This window comes from Balaenoptera acutorostrata, chromosome 12 (assembly GCF_949987535.1).
Source record: "Balaenoptera acutorostrata chromosome 12, mBalAcu1.1, whole genome shotgun sequence".
In the NCBI taxonomy this organism is placed as follows: domain Eukaryota; kingdom Metazoa; phylum Chordata; class Mammalia; order Artiodactyla; family Balaenopteridae; genus Balaenoptera; species Balaenoptera acutorostrata.
The window spans coordinates 27,918,303-27,943,550 of NC_080075.1; the positions used below are offsets into that span (position 1 = coordinate 27,918,303).

General features: G+C 38.1%; 1 protein-coding gene across 1 annotated transcript in view; it reads left to right on the forward strand.

Moving 5' to 3' along the window:
* TACR1 (tachykinin receptor 1) overlaps nucleotides 1-25,248 on the forward strand; it is a 317,613-nt gene that overhangs the window by 191,807 nt on the left and 100,558 nt on the right. Inside the window, exon 2 of the mRNA XM_057557767.1 lies at nucleotides 19,344-19,538. Coding sequence (XP_057413750.1) covers nucleotides 19,344-19,538 — 195 coding nt within the window. The remainder of the gene's footprint in view (nucleotides 1-19,343; nucleotides 19,539-25,248) is intronic.

Sequence of the window (25,248 nt, forward strand, 5' to 3'; positions counted from 1 at the left end):
AGTTGCAATGGAAACCACAGAAATACAAAGGATCATAAGAGACTATTACAAGCAACTATGTGCCAATAAAATACACAGCCTGGAAGAAATGGACAAATTCTTAGAAAGGTACAATCTCCCAAGTCTGAACCCAGAAGCAATAGAAAATATGAACAGACAAATCACAGGTACTGAAATTGAAACTGTGATTTTAAAACTCCCAAGAAACAAAATTCCAGGACCTAATGGCTTCACGGGTGAATTCTATCAAACATTTAGAGACAAGTTAACACTTATCCCTCTCAAGCTCCTCCAAAAAGTTGCAGAGGAAGGAATAATTGCAAACTCATTCTATGAGGCCGCCATCACACTGATACCAAAGCCAGACAAAGATACCACAGAAAAAGAAAATTATAGGCCAATATCACTGATGAACATAGAAGTAAAAAATCCTCAAGAAAATACTAGCAATCCAAATCCAACAGTACATTATGATGTACTCCATGATCAAGTGAGATTTATCCCAGGGATGCAAGGATTTTTCAATATCCACAAATCAATCAGTGTGATACACCACATAACAAATTGAAGAATAAAACCCATATGATCGTCTAAATAGATGCAGAAAAACTTTTGACAAATTCAACACCCATTTATGATAAAAACCCTCCAGAAAATAGGCATAGAGGGAACTTACCTCAACATAATAAAGGCCATATATGACAAACCTACCACTAACATCATGCTCACTGGTGAAAAGCTGAAAGCATTTCCTCTAAGATCAGGAACAAGACAAGGATGTCCACTCTCACCACTTTTATTCAACATAGTTTTGGAAGTCCTTGCCATGGCATTAAAGAAGAAAAAGAATAAAGTAAGTGTAAACTGGAAAGGAACAAGTAAAACTGTCACAGTTTGCAGATGGCATGATACTATACATAGAAAATCCTAAAGATGCCACCAGAAAAATACTAGAGCTCATCAATGAATTTGGTAACGTTTCAGGATACAAAATTAATACACAGAAATCTCTTGCAGTTCTCTACACTAACAACAACAAAAGATCAGAAAGAGAAATTAAAGAAACAATCCCATTTACCATCGCATCAAAAAGAATAAAATACCTAGGAATATATCTACCTAAGGATACAAAGGACCTGTTCCAAAAACTGTAAGATGCTGATGAAAGTAATTGAAGGTGACACAAACAGATGGAAAGAGATACCATGTTCTGGATTGAAAGAATCAATATTGTCAAAAAGACTCTACTACCCAAGGTAATCTACAGAGTCAATGCCAACCCTATCAAATTACCAATGGCATTCTTCACAGAACTAGAACAAAGTATGTTAAAATTTGTATGGAGGCACAAAAGACACTGAATAGCCAAAGCAATCTTGAGACAAAAAACGGAACTAGAGGAATCAGGCTCCTTGACTTTGGACTATACTATGAAACTACAGTCATCAAAACAGTATGGTACTGGCACAAAACCAGAAATATAGATCAATGGGATAGGATAAAAAGCCCAGAAATAAACCCACAAACCTATGGTCAGTTAATCTCTGACAAAGGAGGCAAGACTATACAATGGAGGAAAGACAATCTCTTCAATAAATGGTGCTGGAAAACTGGACAACTACATGGGAAAAAATGAACTTAGAACATTCTTTAACACCATACACAAAAATCAACTGAAAATGTATTAAAGACCTAAATGTACGACTGGATACTACAAAACTCTTAGAGGAAAACACAGGCAGAACACTGTTTGACATAAATCACAGCAATATCTTTTTCGATCTCTAGGATTCATTCAATCCTAAAGTAATGGAAATAAAACAAATGGGACCTAATTAAGCTCAAAAGCTTTTGAAGAGCAAAAGAAACCATAAACAACATAAAAAGACAACACACCAAATGGGATAAAGTATTTGCAAACAATGCAACTGACAGGGGATCAGTCTCCAAAATTTACAAATAGCTCATGCAACTCAATATGAAAAAAACAAACAACCTAATCAAAAAATGGGCTGAAGACCTAAACAGACATTTCTCCAAAGAAGATATACAGATTGCCAACAGACACATGAAAGAATGCTCAACATCATTAATCATTAGAGAAATGCAAATCAAAACTACAATGAGATATCACCTCACACTTGTCAGAATTACCATCATCAAAAAATCTACAAACAGTAAGTACTGGAGAGGGTGTGGAGAAAAGGGAACCCTCCTACACTGTTGGTGGGAATGTAAATTGGTACAGCCACTCTGGAGAACAGTATGGAGGTTCCTTAAGGAACTAAAAATAGAGCTACCATATGATCCAGTAATCCCACTCCTTGGCATATATCCGGAGAAAAACATGGTTCAAAAGGATACATGCACCCCAATGTTCATTGTAGCACTGTTTACAATAGCCAGGACATGGAAGCAACCTAAATGTCCATCAACAGATGAATACATAAAGAAGATGTAGTATATATGCAATGGAATATTATTCAGCCATTACAAAGAACGAAATAATGCGATTTGCAGCAATATGGATGGACCTGGAGATTATCATGCTTAGTGAGGTCAGACAGGGAAAGACAAATACCATATGATATTGCTTATATGCAGAATCTTTAAAAAATGATACAAATGAACTTATTTACAAAACAGAAACAGATTCACAGAGAAGGAACTTATGGTTGCCAGAGGTGAAGGGTGGGTGGGAGGGATAGATTGGGAGTTTGGGATTGACATGTACACACTACTCTTGTATTTAAAATGGATAACCAACAAGTACCTACTGCATAGCACAGGGAACTCTGCTTAATGTTCTGTAATAATGTAAATGGGAAAAGAATTTTAAAAAAGAATAGACACATGCATATGTATAACTGAATCACTTTGCTGTACACCTGAAACTAACAAAACATTGTTAATCAACTATGTTCCAATATAGTAAAATAAAAATTTAAAAAAAACACAGAGATTGATATCTGGATGTGAATGATCCAGAGCCTATTAAATGTTAACCTACCCACACCAGCTACCCCAGCTCCTTTTAAAGCTTCCATTATAGAAAGTGGGATTGCTTAAAAGCCTTCATTACAAACAGATTGGTAGATTAAAATACCAGCATCCCTACTGACATCAGGTGGTGTGTGGTTTTAACTTGTTTGCCGTTCCTTTTTATTTGTTTGTTTTTAATATGGAATAAACAGCTTTGCCCATTTTTTAAAAAATGGCTGCCTTGATTGTCTATGTCTCCAGTGGGAGTCCCAGTTCCCTCTTGCCTCTCTGAGGGGCTCTCTAAGATCAGCAAGTGGGTCTGACCCAGTCTCCTTTTAAATTACTGCTTCTGCAGTGGGTCTCAGAGAGTGTGAAATTTTGCATGTACCCTTCAAGCCCAGAGTCTGTTTCCCAAAGCCCTCCCGCTCTCCCATATGCAAACCTGGTTAGCCTTCAAAGCCCGATGTTTGGGGACTCACTTTCCCAGTAAAGGACCTCTGGGATTGGGAGACCTATGTGGGGCTTGGACCCCTCACTCCTTGTGAAGAACCTCTGCAATTGTGATTATCCTCCTATTTGTTGGTCACCTCGCCAGGACTGTGGGTCTTGACTATACCATGTCTTTGCCCCCCACCCCACCTGTCTCCCTGTGGTTCCTTCTTTATATATTTAGTTGTGGAAAATCTTTTTGGTTCATCTTCATGTCATTCTCACAGATAGTTGATCTGTAAATAGTTCTAATTTTGGTGTGTCCATGGGAGGAGTCGAGCTCAGGGTCTTCCTATTCTGTCATCTTGGCTGTTCCTCAAAACACTCAGGATATTATATTTGGTTTAGACCTTTACTGCATTTTACCCATAGTCCATTTCAGTCCTTAGTCATGCATACTTTTATGGTAACCCTGGCTGGAGACTCCACATCTGAATAATATTTGAACCACATGGGTCCACCTGAATAGGACAACTTGGACAACAGTCAGCCACATCCCCTCCTTCAATTCACTCTAAATTGTCACAGGCTCTTGGTTCCATCTGTCTTTGTACCCATTTCTTATGGTCTTGTTTACTGCAATCTTGCTGTCATTTGGTACTTTTTGAAATGAGTCCACCAACAGTGTTATGAATCTACTTGGGCTTGGAGGCAAAAAAAATCATGCTCTTTAGAGTTGTGCATAACATAACAGTGAGAATGTGAGAGGCTCTGCCATTACCACAATGATTTAGTAGATGACTCTGTGTCATCTATATTGGCTGCTCAAAGACCTATTTTGTTATAAGTTGTGAGATTTGTCTTAGTTGAGTAGATAGAGTTGCTGGTCAAATGATCTGGCTAAATGAGGTCCCTGAATTTTGATGATTAAAGAAATGTCCTGGAAGAAAACCCCGACTGATGAAATGTTAGTGACCTCAGGTAGAAAGACTATGTGCTCCTTATAATGGAAGGGAGGGGAGTAGGAGAAAGGATGAAGTGACCTCTTGTTCAGAGGAAGAGCCAAAGGGTGATACCATGTAGAAAGACTGAGTTTTGTTTTGTACAGTTCCCAACGTACTGGTCAATGCAGAATTTATTTGACAAATACTTATTGAGAATTTAAGGGCTTAATGTCAAGAGCTAGGAAATTCTGAAGACCTGGATCCAGTGAGATCACTCCTGCAGGATGATCCTGGATGTCTGTATGACAGAAAACACTGAGCAATAATTATTCTCACATATGTTCAGACTGGGAGAAACAAAGGTATAATATGTGTGTACTTCTCCTGCTGCATGTATTCTTATTCAACAACCATTTACAGAGCCCCTGCCATGTGCCAAGAAATTTGTATATTCATTTATTAAATTAAGCTTTCATTGAGTACTTACTATATCTTAGGCACTGAGGAAGCCAAGGATACCAGCACGAATAAATCACAGCAACTACCATCCTCAAAGAATCTGTGGAGGTTAAAGAGATAGCCATGCTCTCAGCTGTCACCCCTCCTGGTCATTTGAACCCAGGGAGATGCAACCCCTCAAAGGAAACTTGTACCATCACAGGAAGAAGGGAGTGGGGATAAGGGAGAGCAAGGACTGGAATTGGAGGGGAAAGTGTAGAAGAAGGATGTGGTAAGACAGATCTCCTAGCCGAGCAAAGACATTCTCTTTACCAAATGACTTAGGGCTGGTATAGGTGAAAGTTATGAGAATACTGCAGCTTGTCAGAAGATTGGAATTCTTTCTCACAATAAGATTGTTTCACTCTGTGTTTTTAAAAATGTGCAGGCTTATATTTTGCCAGACTTAAAGCACTATATGGAGAGTCCTTTTTATAAAGCAAAATCATGCAGGAGGAAGACAGCACCTCAAGTTTTCATCAGAGAGGCCACATACAATTCAAATCAGAGCTCATGGCCCGCCATGGGACTGAAACAACCTGAAGTGGAGAACATAATCCACATCCCACACAGCCTCCAGACAGTCTCTCTGGTAGCCTGATGATTAATGCATAAACTAGAAAGACATTTCATTGACTGCCTTCTAGTCCCACGAGCACAATGTAGTCAATAAATATTTATTGAATGTAATTTCCTGGGGCTTGCAGCACTTACTCTGTGATAACTTACAAGCAAATAAGCAAGAATTGTTCAGGGTGGTTACAAATAAATATATAAATGTATGTTAATGGAATCCAAAATACAAATGGACAGTAAGAAAGGAAATATGCATCCTTCTGCAGACAAGTCATCCAAGTGGTACTAGATTTGGGGTAAATATGAAAGAAGTGCATTACACAAGCCTCAGAAGTGAGAATTGCAAGAGAGAGAAAGAAGAAAGGAAAAAAAGGAGGAAGGAGCTTTATAAATGGCTCTATTTCATACAAATGAAAATATATACGTTTTTTAAAGTCAATCTTTTTTAGTCTCTCTAGCTTTATGTGTACAATACTTTCATCTGTCACTGAAATAGCTCCTACACTCGGGAAATGGCAGAGTTAACTGAACTGGGCTTCCAAATTACAATACTTGCAATAAAAATAAAATATGGCTTTCTGCCACCCATTTGGAGCTACAACACCAATATGCTTATGCGATCCCCCTTAAGCCCCAGTCACATTAGATTCTGAGCCATGTATCACCAATTCGGGCATGAGGGTGACTGTTAGGTTAAATTTATTTAAGTCTGAACATTTATTCTGAGTTAAAAGTAAATTAAAAATTTGCATTTGAGATAATATCCAAAAGGGACAGTGTAATCACCACATTCTCCCTTGTGCATCCTCTCTAAGCTCCTGTGAAGTCTGAGAATGCACAGACACACTGAAAGCAGGAGCCTGGGAGGTGCTGCAGCTGAGACAGGCATCTTCATGGCTGCATGTCCAGCTTGGTAGGGGAAAGATCTTGCCTCTGGGAAATGCTTCAGTAAGCAATTCTACAATTTTAATACAAACACTCAAAAGAAACTCTAGCTATGACCAACCAGGTCCAGCCCTTCAGCAAATTGGAAAGAAGACAATAGTGATTGCACAAATCCACATCCACTGGCTCTGATTGCAGGATTGCCACAACCACCCCATGACTAAAGAGGAAACAAAGGTTTCATTGCTGTCAGGCAGCAGGAAAGAGGCAGAACCAAGAGAGAAATCAAGACTTCTCAGGATTATTTTCAGGATACCACCCTAAGTATGGAAGGTCATCAGGTCTGCAGTACACTGGACCTCCCTTGGAAGTAGCCAGACAATGCTTGATTCACTGCAGGTTGAGAGTTGTCTTTGCCTTTTCTTTTTTATATATAAATTTATTTATTATTTATTTATTTTTGGCTGCGTTGGGTCTTCATTGCTGCATGCGGGCATTCTCTAGTTGCGGCGGGCGGGGGCTACTCTTCGTTGTGGTGCGTGGGTTTCTCATTGCAGTGGCTTCTATTGTTGCGGAGCACGGGCTCTAGGCACGTGGGCTTCAGTAGTTATGGCATGCAGGCTCAGTATTTGTGGTTCACGGGCTCTAGAGCACAGGCTCAGTAGTTGTCATGCACAGGTTTAGTTGCCCCGTGACATGTGGCATCTTCCCGAACCAAGGCTCGAACCCGTGTCCCCTGCATTGGCAGGCAGATTCTTAAACACTGTACCACCAGGGAATTCCCTGTCTTTGCCCTTTCAATGCTCTGTAGATAGCAGTTGAGTAACAGACTTTATAGCCACCAAATCAACCAGGGAAATTTGCCCAGAGATTTATAGATTACTACTCATCTCCACCACAATATCTTTTACAAGTCTCTTCCTAATTCTACTCTCTCCTGACTTCAAGCCTACCTACACGTAGTGTCTTTTTTTTGTTAAACCATAATTTTATTTCCCAAATAGGTGATAACTTTTTCAGGGTAATGCTGACACTTTTGTGTGTTTGACAAAGGAGGGGCACAGTGACTTGCTGATATGTCATGACTAAAATATTCAAATAAGAATAGAGACATGGGTATGAAATGTATAGTGTGGGAAGTCAATAATTATGTAATATCTTTTTATGGTGACAGATCATAACCAGATTTCTTATGGTGATCATTTTGAACTGCATAGAAGTATCCAATCACTATGCTGTATACCAGGAACTAACATAGTGCTATACTTCAAAAACAAACAAATTCATAGAAAAAGAAGATCAGATTTGTGGTTTACAGAGGTGGGGGTTGGGGGGGGTGGGAATTGGGTAAAAGTAGCCAAAAGGTACAAACTTTTCATTATAAGATTTAAAAAGTACTAGGGATGTAATGTACAACATGATAAATATAATTGACATTACTGTATGTTATATATGAAAGTTGTTAAGAGAATAAATCCTAAGAGCTCTCATCACAAGGAAAAAAGTTACTATCAACCCTTAGAATGTATATATATATATATATATATATATATATATATATATATACCACTTTGGTGTACAGTAGAAACTAACACAATATTATAAATCAACAATATTTGAATAAAATAAATTTTAAAAAAGACTACCTAACCACTTTCCAAAAAAGGGAGAAAGAAAAGATCCTGGGGATTCCCTTCTGGGGAGCTATCATCAGTTCAGATTACATATGTAAAAGCTGACCTGAGGGACTGATGCAACTTAACACTGGCCTCTGCCTCTGCAGGCTTGCCCCGCATCCCTACCCCTCCCTCCCCCCGGCCTGAGTGAGCCAGAGCCCTCGAATCAGCTGTTCCTTTAACCCCGTCCTGTCTGAGCGAAGACCAGATGCCCTCAGACGACCTACACGCAGAGGAAGGACCAAATCCAAAGCTGAACCCAAGGAGCTGTGTGAACAAAGAAGAGAAAGGGAAATTTCTCCCAGCAGCATCAGGAGAGCGGATTAAAGCTCCACAATCAACTTGATGTACCCTGCAACTGTGGAATACCTGAATAGACAACGAATCATCCCAAATTGAGGAGGTGGATTTTGGGAGCAAAGACATATTATTTTTCCCCTTTTTCTCTTTTTCTAAGTGTGTATGTGTATGCTTCTGTGTGTGATTTTCTCTGCATAGCTTTGTTTTCACCATTTGTTCTAGGGTTCTGCCTGTCCATTGTTGTTGTTGTTTTTTTTTTTTTTTACTTTTTAAATTTTTTTCTTAATAATTTTCATTTTTTATTTTAATAACTTTTTTATTTTATTTTATTTTATCCTCTTTCTTTCTTTCTATCTTTCAATGTTTTCTCCCTTTTATTCTGAGCCATGTGGATGAAAGGCTCTTGGTGCTCCAGACAGGAGTCAGAGCTGTGCCTCTGAGGTGGGACAGCCAACTTCAGGACACTGGTCCACAAAAGACCTCCCAGCTCCACATAATATCAAATGGAGAAAATCTCTCAGAGATCTCCATCTCAATATCAAGACCCAGCTTCACTCAAGGACCAGCAAGCTACAGTGCTGGACACCCTATGCCAAACAACTAGCAAGACAGGAACACAGCCCCATCCATTAGTGGAGAGGTTGCCTAAAATCATAATAAGGCCACAGACACCCCCAAACACACCACCAGACATGGACCGGCCCACCAGGAAGACGAGATCCAGCCTCATCCACCAGAACACAGGCACTAGTCCCCTCCACCAGGAAGCCTACACAACCCACTGAACCAATCTTAGTCACTGGGGACAGACACAGAAAACAACGGGAATTAGGAACCTGCAGCCTGCGAAAAGGAGACCCCAAACACAGTAAGTTCAGCAAAATGAGAAGACAGAAAAACACACAGCAGATGAAGGAGCAAGGTAAAAACCCAACAGACCTAATATATCAAGAGTAAATAGGCAGTCTACCTGAAAAAGAATTCAGAATAATGATAGTAAAGATGATCCAAAATCTTGGAAATAGAATAGAGAAAATAAAAGAAACTTTTAACAAGGACCTAGAAGAACTAAAGAGCAAACAAACAATGATGAACAACACAATAAATGAAATTAAAAATTCTCTAGAAGGGATCAATAGCAGAATAACTGAGACAGAAGAACGGATAAGTGACCTGGAAGATAAAATAGTGGAAATAACTACTGCAGAGCAGAATAAAGAAAAAATAATGAAAAGAACTGAGGACAGTCACAGAGACCTCTGGGACAACATTAAATGCACCAACATTCGAATTATAGGGGTCCCAGAAGAAGAAGGGAAAAAGAAAGGGACTGGGAAAATATTTGAAAAGATTATAGTTGAAAACTTCCCTAATATGGGAAAGGAAATATTTAATCAAGCCCAGGAAGCACAGAGAGTCCCATACAGGTTAAATCCAAGGAGACACATGCCAAAACACATATTAATCAAACTATCAAAAATTAAATACAAAAAACCATATTAAAAGCAGCAAGGGAAAAACAACAAATAACACACAAGGGAATCCCCATAAGGTTAACAGCTGATCTTTCAGCAGAAACTCTGCAAGCCAGAAGGGAGTGGCAGGATATACATAAAGGGATGAAGGAGAAAAACCTACAACCAAGATTACTCTACCCAGCAAGGATCTCATTCAGATTTCATGGAGAAATTAAAACCTTTACAGACAAGCAAAAGATCAGAGAGTTCAGCACCACCAAACCAGCTTTACAACAAATGCTAAAGGAACTTCTCTAGGCAGAAAACACAAGAGAAGGAAAATACCTACAATAACAAACCCAAAGCAATTAAGAAAATGGGAATAGGAACATACATATCGATAATTACCTTAAATGTAAATGGATTAAATGTTCCCACCAAAAGACACAGACTGGCTGAATGGATACAAAAACAAGACCCATATGTATGCTGTCTACAAGAGACCCACTTCAGGCCTAAGGAAACATACAGACCGAAAGTGAGGGGATGGAAAAAGATATTCCAGGCAAATGGAAATCAAAAGAAAGCTGGAATAGCAATGCTCATATCAGACAAAATAGACTTTAAAATAAAGACTATTACAAGAGACAAAGAAGGACACTACATAATGATCAAGGGATTGACCCAAGAAGAAGATACAACAATTGTAAATATTTATGCACCCAACATAGGAGCACTTCAATACATAAGGCAAATACTAACAGCCATGAAAGGGGAAATTGACAGCAACACAATCATAGTGGGGGACTTTAACACCCCACTTTCACCAATGGACAGATCATCTAAAATGAAAATAAATAAGGAAACACAAGCTTTAAATGATACATTAAACTAGATGGACTTAAATGATATTTATAGGACATTCCATCCAAACACAACAGAACACACTTTCTTCTCAAGTGCTCATGGAACCTTCTCCAGGATAGATCATATCTTGGGTCACAAATCAAGCCTTGGTAAATTTAAGAAGATTGAAATCATATCAAGTATCATTTCCGACCACAACGCTATGAGAATAGGGATCAATTAAAGGAAAAGTTCTGTAAAAAATACAAACACATGGAGGCTAAACAATACACTACTTAATAACGAAGTGATCACAGAAGAAATCAAAAATTACCTAGAAACAAATGACAATGGAGACATGACAATGCAAAAGCTATGCGATGCAGCAAAAGCAGTTCTAAGAGGGAAGTTTATAGCAAGACAATCCTACATTAAGAAACAGGAAACATCTCAAATAAACAACCTAACCTTGCACCTACAGTAATTAGAGAAAGAAGAAGAAAAAAACCCCAAAGTTAGCAGAAGGAAAGAAATCATAAATATCAGATCAGAAATAAATGAAAAAGAAATGAAGGAAACAATAACAAAGATCAACGAAACTAAAAGCTGGTTCTTTGAGAAGATAAACAAAATTGATAAATCATTAGCCAGACTCATCAAGAAAAAAAGGGAAAAGACTCAAATCAATACAGTTAGAAATGAAAAAGGAGAAGTAACAACTGACACTGCATAAATACAAAGGATCATGAGAGATTACTACAAGCAACTCTATACCAATAAAATGGACAACCTGGAAGAAATGGACAAATTCTTGGAAATGCACAACCTTCCGAGACAGAACCAGGAAGAAATAGAAAATATGAACAGACCAATCACAAGCACTGAAATTGAAACTGTGATTAAAAATCTTCCAACAAACAAAAGTCCAGGACCAGATGGCTTCAAAGGTGAATTCTATCAAACATTTAGAGAAGAGCTAACACCTATCCTTCTCAAACTCTTCCAAAAAATTGCAGAGGAAGGAACACTCCCAAACTCATTCTATGAGGCCACCATCACCCTGATACCAAAACCAGACAAAGACACTACAAAGAAAGAAAATTACAAACCCATATCACTGATGAATATAGATGCAAAAATCCTCAACAAAATACTAGCAAACAGAATCCAACAACACATTAAAAGGATCATACACCACGATCAAGTGGGATTTATCCCAGGGATGCAAGGATTCTTCAATATATGCAAATCAATCAATGTGATACACCATATTAACAAATTGAAGGACAAAAACCATATGATCATCTCAATAGATGCAGAAAAATCTTTTGACAAAATTCAACACCCATTTATGATAAAAACTCTCCAGAAAGTGGGCATAGAGGGAACCTACCTCAACATAATAAAGGCCATATATGACAAACCCACAGCAAACATCATTCTCAATGGTGAAAAACTGGAAGCATTTCCACTAAGATCAGGAACGAGACAAGGATGTCCACTCTCACCACTATTATTCAACATAGTTCTGGAAGTCTTAGCCACGGCAATCAGAGAAGAAAAAGAAATAAAAGGAATACAAATTGGAAAAGAAGAAGTAAAACTGTCACTGTTTGCAGATGACATGATATTATACATAGAGAATCCTAAAACTGCCACCAGAAAACTGCTAGAGCTAATTAGTGAATTTGGTAAAGTTGCAGGATACAAAATTAATGCACAGAAATCTCTTGCATTCCTATACACTAATGATGAAAAATCTGAAAGAGAAATTCAGGAAACACTCCCATTTACCATTGCCACAAAAAGAATAAAATACCTAGGAATAAACCTACCTAGGGAGACAAAACACCTGTATGCAGAACACTATAAGACACTCATGAAAGAAATTAAAGTTGATACCAACAGATGGAGAGATATACCATGGTCTTGGATTGGAAGAATCAACATTGTGAAAATGACTATACTACCCAAAGCAATCTACAGATTCAATGCAATCCCTATCAAATTACCAATGGCATTTTTTACGGAACTAGAACAAATCATCTTAAAATTTGTATGGAGACACAAAAGACCCCGAATAGCCAAAGGAGTCTTGAGGGAAAAAAACGGAGCTGGAGGAATCGGTCTCCCTGACTTCAGACTATACTACAAAGCTACAGTAATCAAGACAATATGGTACTGGCACAAAAACAGAAACATAGATCAATGGAACAAGATAGAAAGCCCAGATATAAACCCATGCACCTATGGTCAACTAATCTATGACAAAGGAGGCAAAGATATACAATGGAGAAAAGACAGTCTCTTCAATAAGTGGTGCTGGGAAAACTGGACAGCTACATGTAAAAGAATGAAATTAGAATACTCCCTAACACCATACACAAAAATAAACTCAAAATGGATTCAAGACCTAAATGTAAGACTGGACACTATAAAACTCTTAGAGGAAAACATACGAAGAACACTCTTTGACACCAATCACAGCAAGATCTTTTTTGATCCACCTCCTAGAGTAATGGAAATAAAAACAAAAATAAACAAATGGGACCTAATGAAACTTCAAAGCTTTTGCACAGCAAAGGAAACCATAAACAAGACGAAAAGACAACCCTCAGAATGGGAGCAAATATTTGCAAACGAATCAACGGACAAAGGATTAATCTCCAAAATATATAAACAGCTCATTCAGCTCAATATTAAAGAAACAAACACCCCAATCCAAAAATGGGCAGAAGACCTAAATAGACATTTCTCCAAAGAAGACATACAGATGGCCACGAAGCACATGAAAAGATGCTCAACATCACTAATTATTAGAGAAATGCAAATCAAAACTACAATGAGGTATCACCTCACACCAGTTAGAATGGGCATCATCAGAAAATCTACAAACAAGAAATGCTGGAGAGGGTGTGGAGAAAAGGGAACCCTCTTGCACTGTTGGTGGGAATGTAAATTGATACAGCCACTATGGAGAACAATATGGAGGTTCCTTAAAAAACTAAAAATAGAATTACCATATGACCCAGCAATCCCACTACTGGGCATATACCCAGAGAAAACCGTAATTCAAAAAGACACATGCACCCGAATGTTCATTGCAGCACTATTTACAATACCCAGGTCATGGAAGCAACCTAAATGCCCATCGACAGACGAATGGATAAAGAAGATGTGGTACATATATACAATGGAATATTACTCAGCCATAAAAAGGAACGAAATTGAGTCATTTGTTGAGACGTGGATGGATCTAGAGACTGTCATACAGAGTGAAGTAAGTCAGAAAGAGAAAAACAAATATCGTATATTAATGCATGTATGTGGAACCTAGAAAAATGGTACAGATGAGCCAGTTTTCAGGGCAGAGGTTGAGACACAGATGTAGAGAATGAACGTATGGACACCAAGGGGGGAAAACTGCGGTGGGGTGGGGATGGTGTTGTGCTGAATTGGGCGATTGGAATTGCCATGTATACACTGATGTGTATAAAATTGATGCCTAATAAGAACCTGCAGTGTAAAAAAACAAACAAACAAAACAACTAATACTAAACTTTCATTGGGTTATTTGTATGGAAATATGTTAATATAAATGTTTCAGACATTACATGAAATTTCTAAAAATCTTATATGTTCTGGTATAATGTTATAAGTCATAATTCTAGTTATTACTTTAAAATGTATATCTCAGAAATAACTAATTTTCTTCTCAACTGCATTATTATGAACTTTCATCAAATTTTTAACTATGGTCATTTTTAAGTCTTTTGTCATTTACAGACAGTTCTGTGTGTACTCTGATGCTTTTGCAAATATGTTCCTATAAAAGGGTCTCATCTTTAAGAAATTCATGGAAAAGACTCTGACAAGTACAGGTTTCTGGTAACTGACTGTACTGCTGAACTGAATGAATAAGCATTTTCAGAACTCTAATGAAAAACTGATGAACTCATAAAAGTGCTAACAAAAGATCAAGATGAAAAAAAAAATTAATTACATGGGACTGAGTGAACTGATGAGGATGAGTATAATTTTTGTGACTTTCTGTCTGAATTAAAAAAAAAATCCAACAAGGACAAAGAGGCAAAGAATATACAAATCAATTTTCACTGCAAAGTAAAGGAGCTGTTACAGCGGAGGATTATTGGACTGAATGTCAATATTATGACATAGTAGGAGTGTGTTTCATGTTTGGTAATTGCAATCATTGTTGCTTTTGTTGTGGTCATCCATGTACATGCTTGGTGTCAGTCTATTTATCTCTTGTAAAAATAAAATACAGTGTGTGTGTGAAAAAAAAAAAAACCCTGCAGAAAGTAGGCATAGAGGGAACTTCCCTCAATGTAATAAAGGCCATATATGACAAACCCACAGTCAACATCATCCTCAATGGTGAAAAACTGAAACCATTTCCACTAAGATCAGGAACAAGACAAGGTTGCCCACTCTCACCACTATTATTCAACATAGTTGTGGAAGTGTTAGCCATAGCAATCAAAGAAGAAAAGGAAATAAAAGGAATCCAAATTGAAAAAGAAGAAGTAAAGCTGTCACTGTTTGCAGATGACATGATACTATACATAGAGAGTCCTAAAGATGCTACCAGAAAACTACTAGAGCTAAAAATGTATTTGGTAAAGTAGCAGGATACAAAATTAATGCACAGAAATCTCTGGCATTCCTATACCCTAATGATGAAAAATCTGAAAGTGAAATTAAGGAAACACTCCCATTTACCACTGCAACAAAAAGAATAAAATATCTACGAATAAACCTACCTAAGGAGACAAAAGACCTGTATGCAGAAAATTATAAGACACTGTTGAAAGAAATTAAACATGATACAAATAGATGGAGAGATATACCATGTTCTTGGATTGGAAGAATCAACATTGTGAAAATGACTGTACTACCCAAAGCAATCTACAGATTTAATGCAGTCCCTATCAAACTACCACTGGCATTTTTCACAGAACTAGAACAAAAAATTTCACAATTTGTATGGAAACACTAAAGACCCCGAATAGCCAAAGCAATCTTGAGAACAAAAAATGGAGCTGGAGGAATCAGTCTCACTGACTTCAGACTATACTACAAAGTTACAGTAATCAAGACAGGTTGGTACTGGCACAAAAACAGAAACATAGATCAATGGAACCTGATAGAAAGCCCAGAGATAAACCCATGCACATATGGTCACCTTATCTTTGATGAAGGAGGCAAGAATATACAGTGGAGAAAAGACAGCCTCTTCAATAAGTGGTGCTGGGAAAACTGGACAGCTACATGTAAAAGTATGAAATTAGAACACTCCCTAACACCATACACAAAAATAAACTCAAAATGGATTAAAGACCTAAATGTAAGGCCGGACACTATCAGACTCTGAGAGGATAACATAGGCAGAACACTCTATGACTTAAATCACAGCAAGATCCTTTTTGACCCAACTCCTAGAGAAATGGAAATAAAAACAAAATTAAACAAATGTGACCTAATGAAACTTAAAAGCTTTTGCACAGCAAAGGAAACCATAAATAAGACCAAAAGACAACCCTCAGAATGGGAGAAAATATTTGCAAATGAAGCAACTGACAAAGGATTAATCTCCAAAATTTACAAGCATCTCATGCAGCTCAATATCAAAAAAACAAATAATCCAACCAAAAAATGGTCAGAAAACCTAAATAAACATTTCTCCAAAGAAGATATACAGATTGCCAACAAACACATGAAAGAATGCTCAACATCTTTAATCATTAGAGAAATGCAAATCAAAACTACAATGAGATATCATCTCACACCAGTCAGACTGGCCATCATCAAAAATCTAGAAACAATAAATGCTGGAGAGGGTGTGGAGAAAAGGGGACACTCTTGCACTGTTGGTGGGAATGGAAATTGATACAGCCACTCTGGAGAACAGTATGGAGGTTCCTTAAAAAACTAAAAATAGAACTACCATACGACCCAGCAATCCCACTACAGGGCATATACCCTGAGAAAACCATAACTCAAAAAGAGTCATGTACCACAATGTCCATTGTAGCTCTATTTACAATAACCAGGACATGGAAGCAACCTAGGTGCCCATCGACAGATGAATGGATAATGAAGATGTGGCACATATATACAATGGAATATTACTCAGCCATAAAATGAAACGAAATTGAGTTATTTGTAGTGAGATGGATGGACCTAGAGTCTGTCATAGAGAGTGAAGTAAGTCAGAAAGAGAAAAACAAATACCGTATGCTAACACATATATATGGAATCTAAGGGAAAAAAATGTCATGGAGAACCTAGTGGCAAGATGGGAATAAAGACACAGACCTACTAGAGAACGGACTTGAGGATATGGGGAGGGAGAAGGGTAAGCTGTGACAAAGTGAGAGAGTGGCATGGACATATATACACTACCAAACGTAAAATAGATAGCTGGTGGGAAGCAGACGCATAGCACCGGGAGATCAGCTCGGTGCTTTGTGACCATCTAGAGGGGTGGGATAGGGAGAGTGGGAGGGAGGGAGACGGAAGAGGGAAGACATATGGAAACATATGTATATGTATAACTGATTCACTTTGTTATAAAGCCAAAACTAACACACCTTTGTAAACAATTATACTCCAATAAAGATGTTAAAAAAAAAAAAAAGCTGACCTGAGGTATCATAATATACTTTCATATTCTGAACACTGACTATGCCATCGCTCTTACAGACCAGAGAAGGAAAGCCTAGGTGCCTAGCAAGAAAATCTGGGAAAAGATATTCTAAAGTTTAGGGTGATAAAAGGACGATCAGGGAAGCCTTCATGTAAACTGAGCCTTCAAGCTTCTCAGACAAGGAAGATGTAACTATTCATAACATGGAGAAGGGAAGAAGTCTCTGAATGCTTCTTGCCCTTCAAGCCAGGTGCTCAGCAGGCTCACCCCAAATCCAGCAAAGCACACCCCTTTAAGTTTCTTCAATAGTCCACCTGCCATTCCGAATCTGCAGAATCTCCCTAAAGCTCTGAGGTATTTATCAGATTACCACTTGAGGTCACATATCCTACTGTCATGTTTTGTGGCTGTTTATTTATATGCATTTTCTCCTTGGAGAAATTAGAAACTCGGAGTTCACAAGGAAACACAGTGTTCTGCATGGGGCAGGTGCACAGTGTGAATTTGTAGTGCACATACTAAATGAAATTGCTTTCCTTGTAACCCTGGCCCCAGTTCCAGCCTAGAGATCCTAGAGTCCAAAGACTGTAAAAAAGAATTATGTGGAGCCAGCTGACAGCTGTTCTATTTGTCTGCTCATTTCTGAAGTCTCCATTGACTATTCAGTCCCATGGAAGCCAGAAACACCTGCCTGTCAGAGAATCAAATGCATGATTCGGAGATTTTGTCAGATATTTAAACCCCGAAGGCGGTATAAGACATAATTCCTACTCTGAAAAAAAAAATGCATATTTTAAGGGATGGATCCATGAACTCTGCAAAAAAAAAAAAAATTGTTTTCAGTGTAGACAATATTTATTGACAGGTGTTAAGAGTGCCAGATAGTAACACAGGGATGGGAAAAGAAGTTGGCATGGCTCCCCTTCCCCAAGTGAGGACCCTGTAACCAGGCCAGTGAGGTGGTAGTACTTGACTGCAGCCACTTTGAGTCCAGCGTCCTCTGAAGAACAAGTTTCCAGGCAGGAGGGGTCCTCACAACATGGGGGAAGGGAGCAGTACCCTAGAAGGGGCGTGAGCTATGTTCCATCCAAAGCTGCTTTGTTCCTGTCCACCACACACCTCAAAAGCTTGGGGCAGGGGTGTTAGGGGACTGGGCTAAACCTATCCCTTTAAAAGGTAGATGACTTCTTCAATGCAGGAGGCAGAATTGATGTGATTATAACTGATATGAAATGCTGATTGGAATATTTGCTAATTCTAAAATCTCTGCTGAATCTCAAAGTCTATACACAAATTCAGACGTGGACACTCATTCAGATGACACCACTCAGTGCTTGATCCCAAGTAAGAGATGGAGAAATGGCTCCAGACCTAAAGTCATCATTCACTTTGCTTCCCTCTTCCTGCAGAGAGGTTTCATCTACCCTGGGCTTTGATATGCTCAAGTGTGTCTGTCTCAGGAGGTGGAGAGTCTCTTTCTCTTCATGAAGCATACTTTGTTAGCCATACACTGACTTCTAGATGTTCAAAGAATTGGTGAAGGTTTCTCCAGGAGCTATTTTTTTTGTTGTTGGCTTTAGGCCACTGCTTTCTCATTCGTACACATTCACTTCCCTTCAAATTGTGTGGACCTGTACAGGATTGCTAGCCTTTTACATTGCCACACCAGGACTTTAAAAACTACTATTTCTAACACCATTATTCCTTAATCCAAAAAAGGTAAAAATAGGCTTTACATTGACTAAATTCACAAAGTTGTTCTTATTTTTCTTATTTCACTGTAAGCCACTGACATATACTTAGGCATCATGTCCCTAGCATAAGGACAAGGATGAAAATTTCTCTCCTGGAATGTTGCTAGATGGGTTCTAAAATATTAAAAAATATATGGCTGAGTTTAGCATTTATGCCATAAAAGTCATAAAGCTTAAGGATAGAATATGAAAAAGAAAATAATTGTAAAAATCACCAGGACTCAAAGGGTTTCTGGAGAATTTTTCACTGGGCAGGAACAATGCATAATCACTAATGCAGATTATGGTGACCAAATTGGAATTTTGTCCTTTCTTCTCTGTTCCAGGTACATGGCCATCATCCACCCCCTCCAGCCCCGGCTGTCGGCCACAGCCACCAAGGTGGTCATCTGTGTCATCTGGGTCCTGGCTCTCCTCCTGGCCTTCCCCCAGGGCTACTACTCAACCACAGAGACCATGCCCAACCGAGTGGTGTGCATGATCGAATGGCCAGAGAATCCCAACAAGATTTATGAGAAAGTGTGAGTAGAGATGAATTCCAGTGCCTTCTTTGCCCTTTCTTATTCCTTTTTTCTTTTGTTCTTTTGTTGCTTAGGACTTAATTTGTATGTTCGGGTTTTATTTGTAAACATTTCTCACAACCACTCTGACGTCAGGTTGATGTGTCCATAATTATCAGGAGACTATTATGTCCCAAATACTATTCTGGACTTTGAATGAAAAGTTTTAAAATATAAGACCTGGATCCTGTTATAGCATACCATTTGGGCACACTACTGTGTCCCTCTTACCAGTGACTTTGCCCTGCCTGTGTCTGCATTTCTTTGCCTGGGAACTTTTTCCTACCCTATAGAATGCCATTTTGCCCTCTTGCACAGCATGCCAGAGGGTAAGGGAATTATCCTTCTCTCCACACTCCCAGCAGCTCTCAAAAACAACTGATGGGGGAACTTCCCTGGTGGTGCAGTGGTTAAGAATCCGCCTGCCAATGCAGGGGACAGGGGTTAGAGCCCTGGTCTGGGAAGGTCTCACATGCCGTGGAGCAACTAAGCCAGTGCACCACAACTACTGAGCCTGTGCTCTAAAGCCTGCGAGCCACAACTATTGAAGCCCACACGCCTAGAGCCCGTGCTCCGCAACAAGTGATGCCACCGCAATGAGAAGCCCGCGCACCGCAGTGAAGAGTAGCCTCCCCTCACCGCAACTAGAGAGAGCCTGCACACAACAACAAAGACCCAACTCAACCAAAAAAAACAAACAAACAAACTGATGGGAGTTGGCATATGAACACCCCAGCTCCCTCCCCCTTCAGGTGGGAGGTCTCTGAGGTGTGTGTGTTTTACTGTGTTCAGGATTTCCTCTTGGGATTAAGCTCCAGTCACCCTGGTAGCAGCTGGCTCAATGACACACCCTTTGTTAGCCCCACTCCCTACTGGTGTTTCTCCTTCCAAATAAGTCATTTGCACTTGAATCTTTATCTCAGGTTGTGTCTCTGGGGAAAACTAAACCAAAACACCTACTTTCTAGGATTTTGCAGCTGGAAAAATACTTACACCTGTGAAATGAATGGGAAGGCAAGGCCAGAACATTGAGACCTTATGAGTTACAGGTCCCCCACAGGACAGGCCTGCTTCTCTTCCAGCGGCCTGACCGATCACATTTAGGGTTTTTTAAAGCTATCTTGGCACATTTTTCCAAGATTTCTTATCTTAGAGGCAACATTATAATGGCTTATTCTTTGTTTTGTTCTATTCAAGTGAGCAGCAATGTGACATTTATATTATCATCAGTTTTCTGGATTCAAAGCACATTGATAATATGGCTCCTTTTGAAAGTCTTCTGTAATTTTCCAATCTTGGGTTTATTAAGTGAATTGTAAAAGACCACTGGGTGTTAGAATCAGAAGATCTGGGTTTTAATTACAAGATTGCCAGTTTCTAGCTATGTGACCCTGGGCAAGAGCGCAGTCTCTCCTCGTTGTTAAATGGAACATGATAAAGCACTGCCTCACATAAAAAACTGTTTTGAAGAGCAAATAAGTTAATGTATTCTCACCTTGTAAGCTATTAAATGCCATACGAAAGATAAGATACTGTTGTTGAACTAAATTCATTAGACAGTATAATATAATCATTATAGACCTTTGAACTTATTACATGGTAAAATGAGATACTGTACCTGTTGGTCCTCTAGATTTGAGGGTCCAAAAGCCTGTTGCACACAGAGTTACACTACTGCATCTGTTCCATGGAGCATGGAAATGTGGCTTGCCAGAAAGCAATACATAAAGCTCAGACTTTGCCTTCCAGACACAGACAGCGGGATTTAATTGATCAGTCAGTGGGAGGATTAATGCTTAGCCTAGGACATATTGAGCATTTTTCTTTCAAATGAAACTACAAGCCTGAGCAGAGTCACAGCGGGAGAAAGAATATAGCTTTACAAGCTGTACAGGACCCATGAACATGTTCAAGCCAGAAGCTTCCCTCAAAAGGGGGAAAAAAAACCCTCTGAATTAAAGCTCATTATATAAACTGCTTCAGAAACTGCCATCAACGTCAGGGACCTTAGCTCAGTTCTTAGTTCTTGTGATCTTTTCAAAGTCTAATCACCTTTCTGCAACTTTTTGCTTCAAATAAGCACAGTTCTTTTATCTTCCAACAAATTCAAATTTTAACTTGGAAATAAAGGTTTATTTTCTCATAGATCTCTGGGATCTCATGCAATAAACAGTAGTGTTTAGTGTTTTACTTTTAAACATTTTGCTATTTTATGCTTACTAATGATTAGAAAGTCCCTTTGAGACTCAACGTTTTGGACTGTCCTTTCAAGTTACCTTTAAAGAATTTTGGGTAACTGCTACTGGATGCAGGGTTAGGTTTGCCATTATTGTTTATTTCATGATTTTAGCCTAAAAAAAATGGGCCTGGATTAAGAGCTCCTGATTTTATCTTTTCAAGATGTATAAAATGTTTATAGATGCAGTAGTAAGTTGAAAGAGTCCACATTTGCCATTCACATATTGTCTGTGATACAAACATAAGTGTAAGCTTTATGCAAACCTATTTTGTTTTTGTCAGTATCTGTCATAATGCATCATGATATATTTTTTAGGGAATTTAAATTTCATCAGTTCTAAACTAAGTACTTTATTATATTCTCTTCTATTAGAACTAATGATTGCCATTTCCACAGTACACAGTAATTCCAAATTTGAAACCATAAGGAAACTTTATTTTGAGACAGGGTAAGAGCATAGGCTTGAGAGTTAAATGAGGGATCAACTCCCAGCTACATCTCTCTCTAGTTGAGTCATAATGGTCAAGTTATTCAAGCTTCTAAGCCTAATAGTACAGTCCATATAGAGGTGTTGAGAGAAGTAAATAAGGTACTTGCTTAGCTCAGTGCCATGCACATTGGAAAGAATCTAGTGAATGTTACCTACTGTTAGCATCATTCATTGATCTGGGTACATGGGCAGAAAACTGGCAGCAGAGAGTGAGGTGGGCAAATGCTTAGGCCCAATTCATCTGATGAATAATTTATGCCAGATAATTACACTAAAATGTTTTGTGAAAATCTTAGATTGCTGCATTTGCCTTCTGGTTACATGGTTAACCTCTAACCCTGATCATTTATCATTTAGATTCTTATTAATACATGGATTAAATTAAGCACTTTTAAAGAAAGGCAATCCAATAAAAGAACAGGTAAAAGATATCCTTATATATTAAATGACCAATTAATATATAAAGAGGCACACAACTTCATTCATCAACAGTGAAATGAAAATTAAAACCATAATGAGATCTTACTATCCACCTATTAGACTAGCAAATGTTCAGAAGTCTGACTAAACTAAGCATTTAAAACTTTTGGTGAAGAACCTTAGTAGACTGCTAAAAGTATACATTGATAAAACCACATTGGAAAACATTTTGTAGTATCTAGAAAAGAAGAAACTATTCATACCTCCATAACCCTGCAATTTCACTCAGGGGTAATTAATTACCCTAGAAAAACTCATGCTGTGAACCCACATACATCTAGATATTGTTTATATCAGCATCATTCTTAAAGCCCTAAACTGGAGATACTCCAAATGTCCATCTTCAGTTAGATGGATATTTTAAATGTGGTACAAGCATGCAATGGAATATTACGTAGTTGACAGAATGAACAAAATGTAGCTCCATGCAGCATAAATGGCTCTTGTAAATAAGGTTTTAAAACAAGCAAAATGAAAGGTGGTAATACTACAACTGCAAGCAAAGAAGTAGTCACCATGAAAGTGAAGACTGTGATTATCTTTCAAGGGAGAGAAAGGGATGTGATCAAGAAGGAACACTAGGAGTTGCTTCTGAGGACATGGCATTATATTTCTCCAGCACAATGGTAGTAGCATGAATGTTTGCTTAAAATTTACTCATAATACCAAGTAGTTTGACTTATGCACTTTTTCTGGAATTTATGTTTCATTTTTATTTAACTTAAAATTAAATGCTATCCAAAGGTTTTTGCTTTTACAAGCTCTCAAGATACTGCTTCCATTGGGATAACCCCAAAATTCCCTCCATAAGAAATTATCTTCTGAAGTGTGGGCTCTGCCTGGGGTGACATTCAAAGTACTCATCTCTGAATAAGCCGAAGTATGGATAGGCCCCATTTCATTCTCATGTTTACTTGCATTTTGCCTTGCTGACTCCTATGTGTCAGCCCATTTGGAATTTTTCCAATTGGTCTAAGGGGGGTTAGGACAAATTATTGTCCCTGGAAGGATGTGACAAATGTTAACCAGAGAACAAGCCCATAGACTCTCCACAGCACTCATCCCTTGCTGCTATTATTCATAAGCACGTACATCTGGGCTACAAAATGCTACAGATAGACTTGGTTCATCTTCCTGGAAAATCATTTAAAACTTCATTTTGCATTTAAAAATATAAATAAATTATGGAGTATAATGAAAATTCTTATAATTTCTTTTATCACCCATATTCCCATCATTTACAAAGGCTCTAACATTTTGATGAATTCCCATCCAGGGAAATATTGTTCTTAGTTTCTTTTGAAGTGTCTTGTGTACCTACAGGTCAACACAAATATAGATTGTTTCCATTTTTGTAACACAAAATGTAGCTTATTATGCACATCGTTCTGTACCCTGTTGTTTATTTAACTTAATACGTCTTAGAGACCTTTTCATATCAGTTCATGAAGAGCTTCTCTATTCTTTTTTTCAGCTACACAGTACTCCATGTTATAAATGTACAATATTATTTAACCAGTCACTTTTAGTGGACTTGGGATTGTCTCCAGCCTTTTGCTATTGGAGTGCTGTCACGAATAACCTTTACATTTATCATGTAAGGCTATGTGGAGCATAAAAATCCCAAAAATGGAATTGCTGAGTCAAATTTTTATATTTGCCCTCCATACTAATTTACATTTCCACCACAAATGTGTGAAAGTCTCTGTTTCTCCACAGCCTTGCCACCAGACTGTATTGTCAAGATTTTAGATTTTTGCCCACTGAAGTTGAAAATGCATTTCTCTTATTAGGAATGGGGTTGAATTTTTTTCATAGTTTGAGTCATTTGTATTTACATCTTATAATCCGCCATTTACCGTATCATAAAGAATTTATTATGTCATTAAACATGTTTCTACAATTTGATGTGAATATATATGTGTGTGTGCATATGTAAATAATAGTTTTTTTAACTAATCTCCTTCTTTGAAAATTGATTACTCCAGTGATTTCCCTTAGCTGACTAGTAAGATAAAACAGCAAACTTCATAAGCAGGCTGCTTCTAGCTACATCCCTAGATTCATGCAGGGACAGGTTCAATGTCTTCTGCCATCCACTGTTTATGTCTACAATCTGCAGTTATGGAATGTTATTCTAACATTATAACATTCATGAAACTGGAGACTTGAGTTCATTATTAATATAGTATTGTCATAGCTTGTGATTGAGTCCTGCCATAATTTTAGCAACTTGGCAACTGTGACTGCTCTCGTGAAACTGTGACACTACCTAGGAAGTCCTATAATGGTAGAGTGATTGACTGGTGAGGAAGAAAAATTTCACAGGTAACCAAAAGTAACTCTTCCCAATGGAGAAAAAAAGCACAGTAAAAGAAAAATTAAAGTATAAAGAAGAAATATTTGGCTTTGCAAAATGCAAATTCAGTAGCTTTCAAAATTATTTGGATCCAAGCCCACTC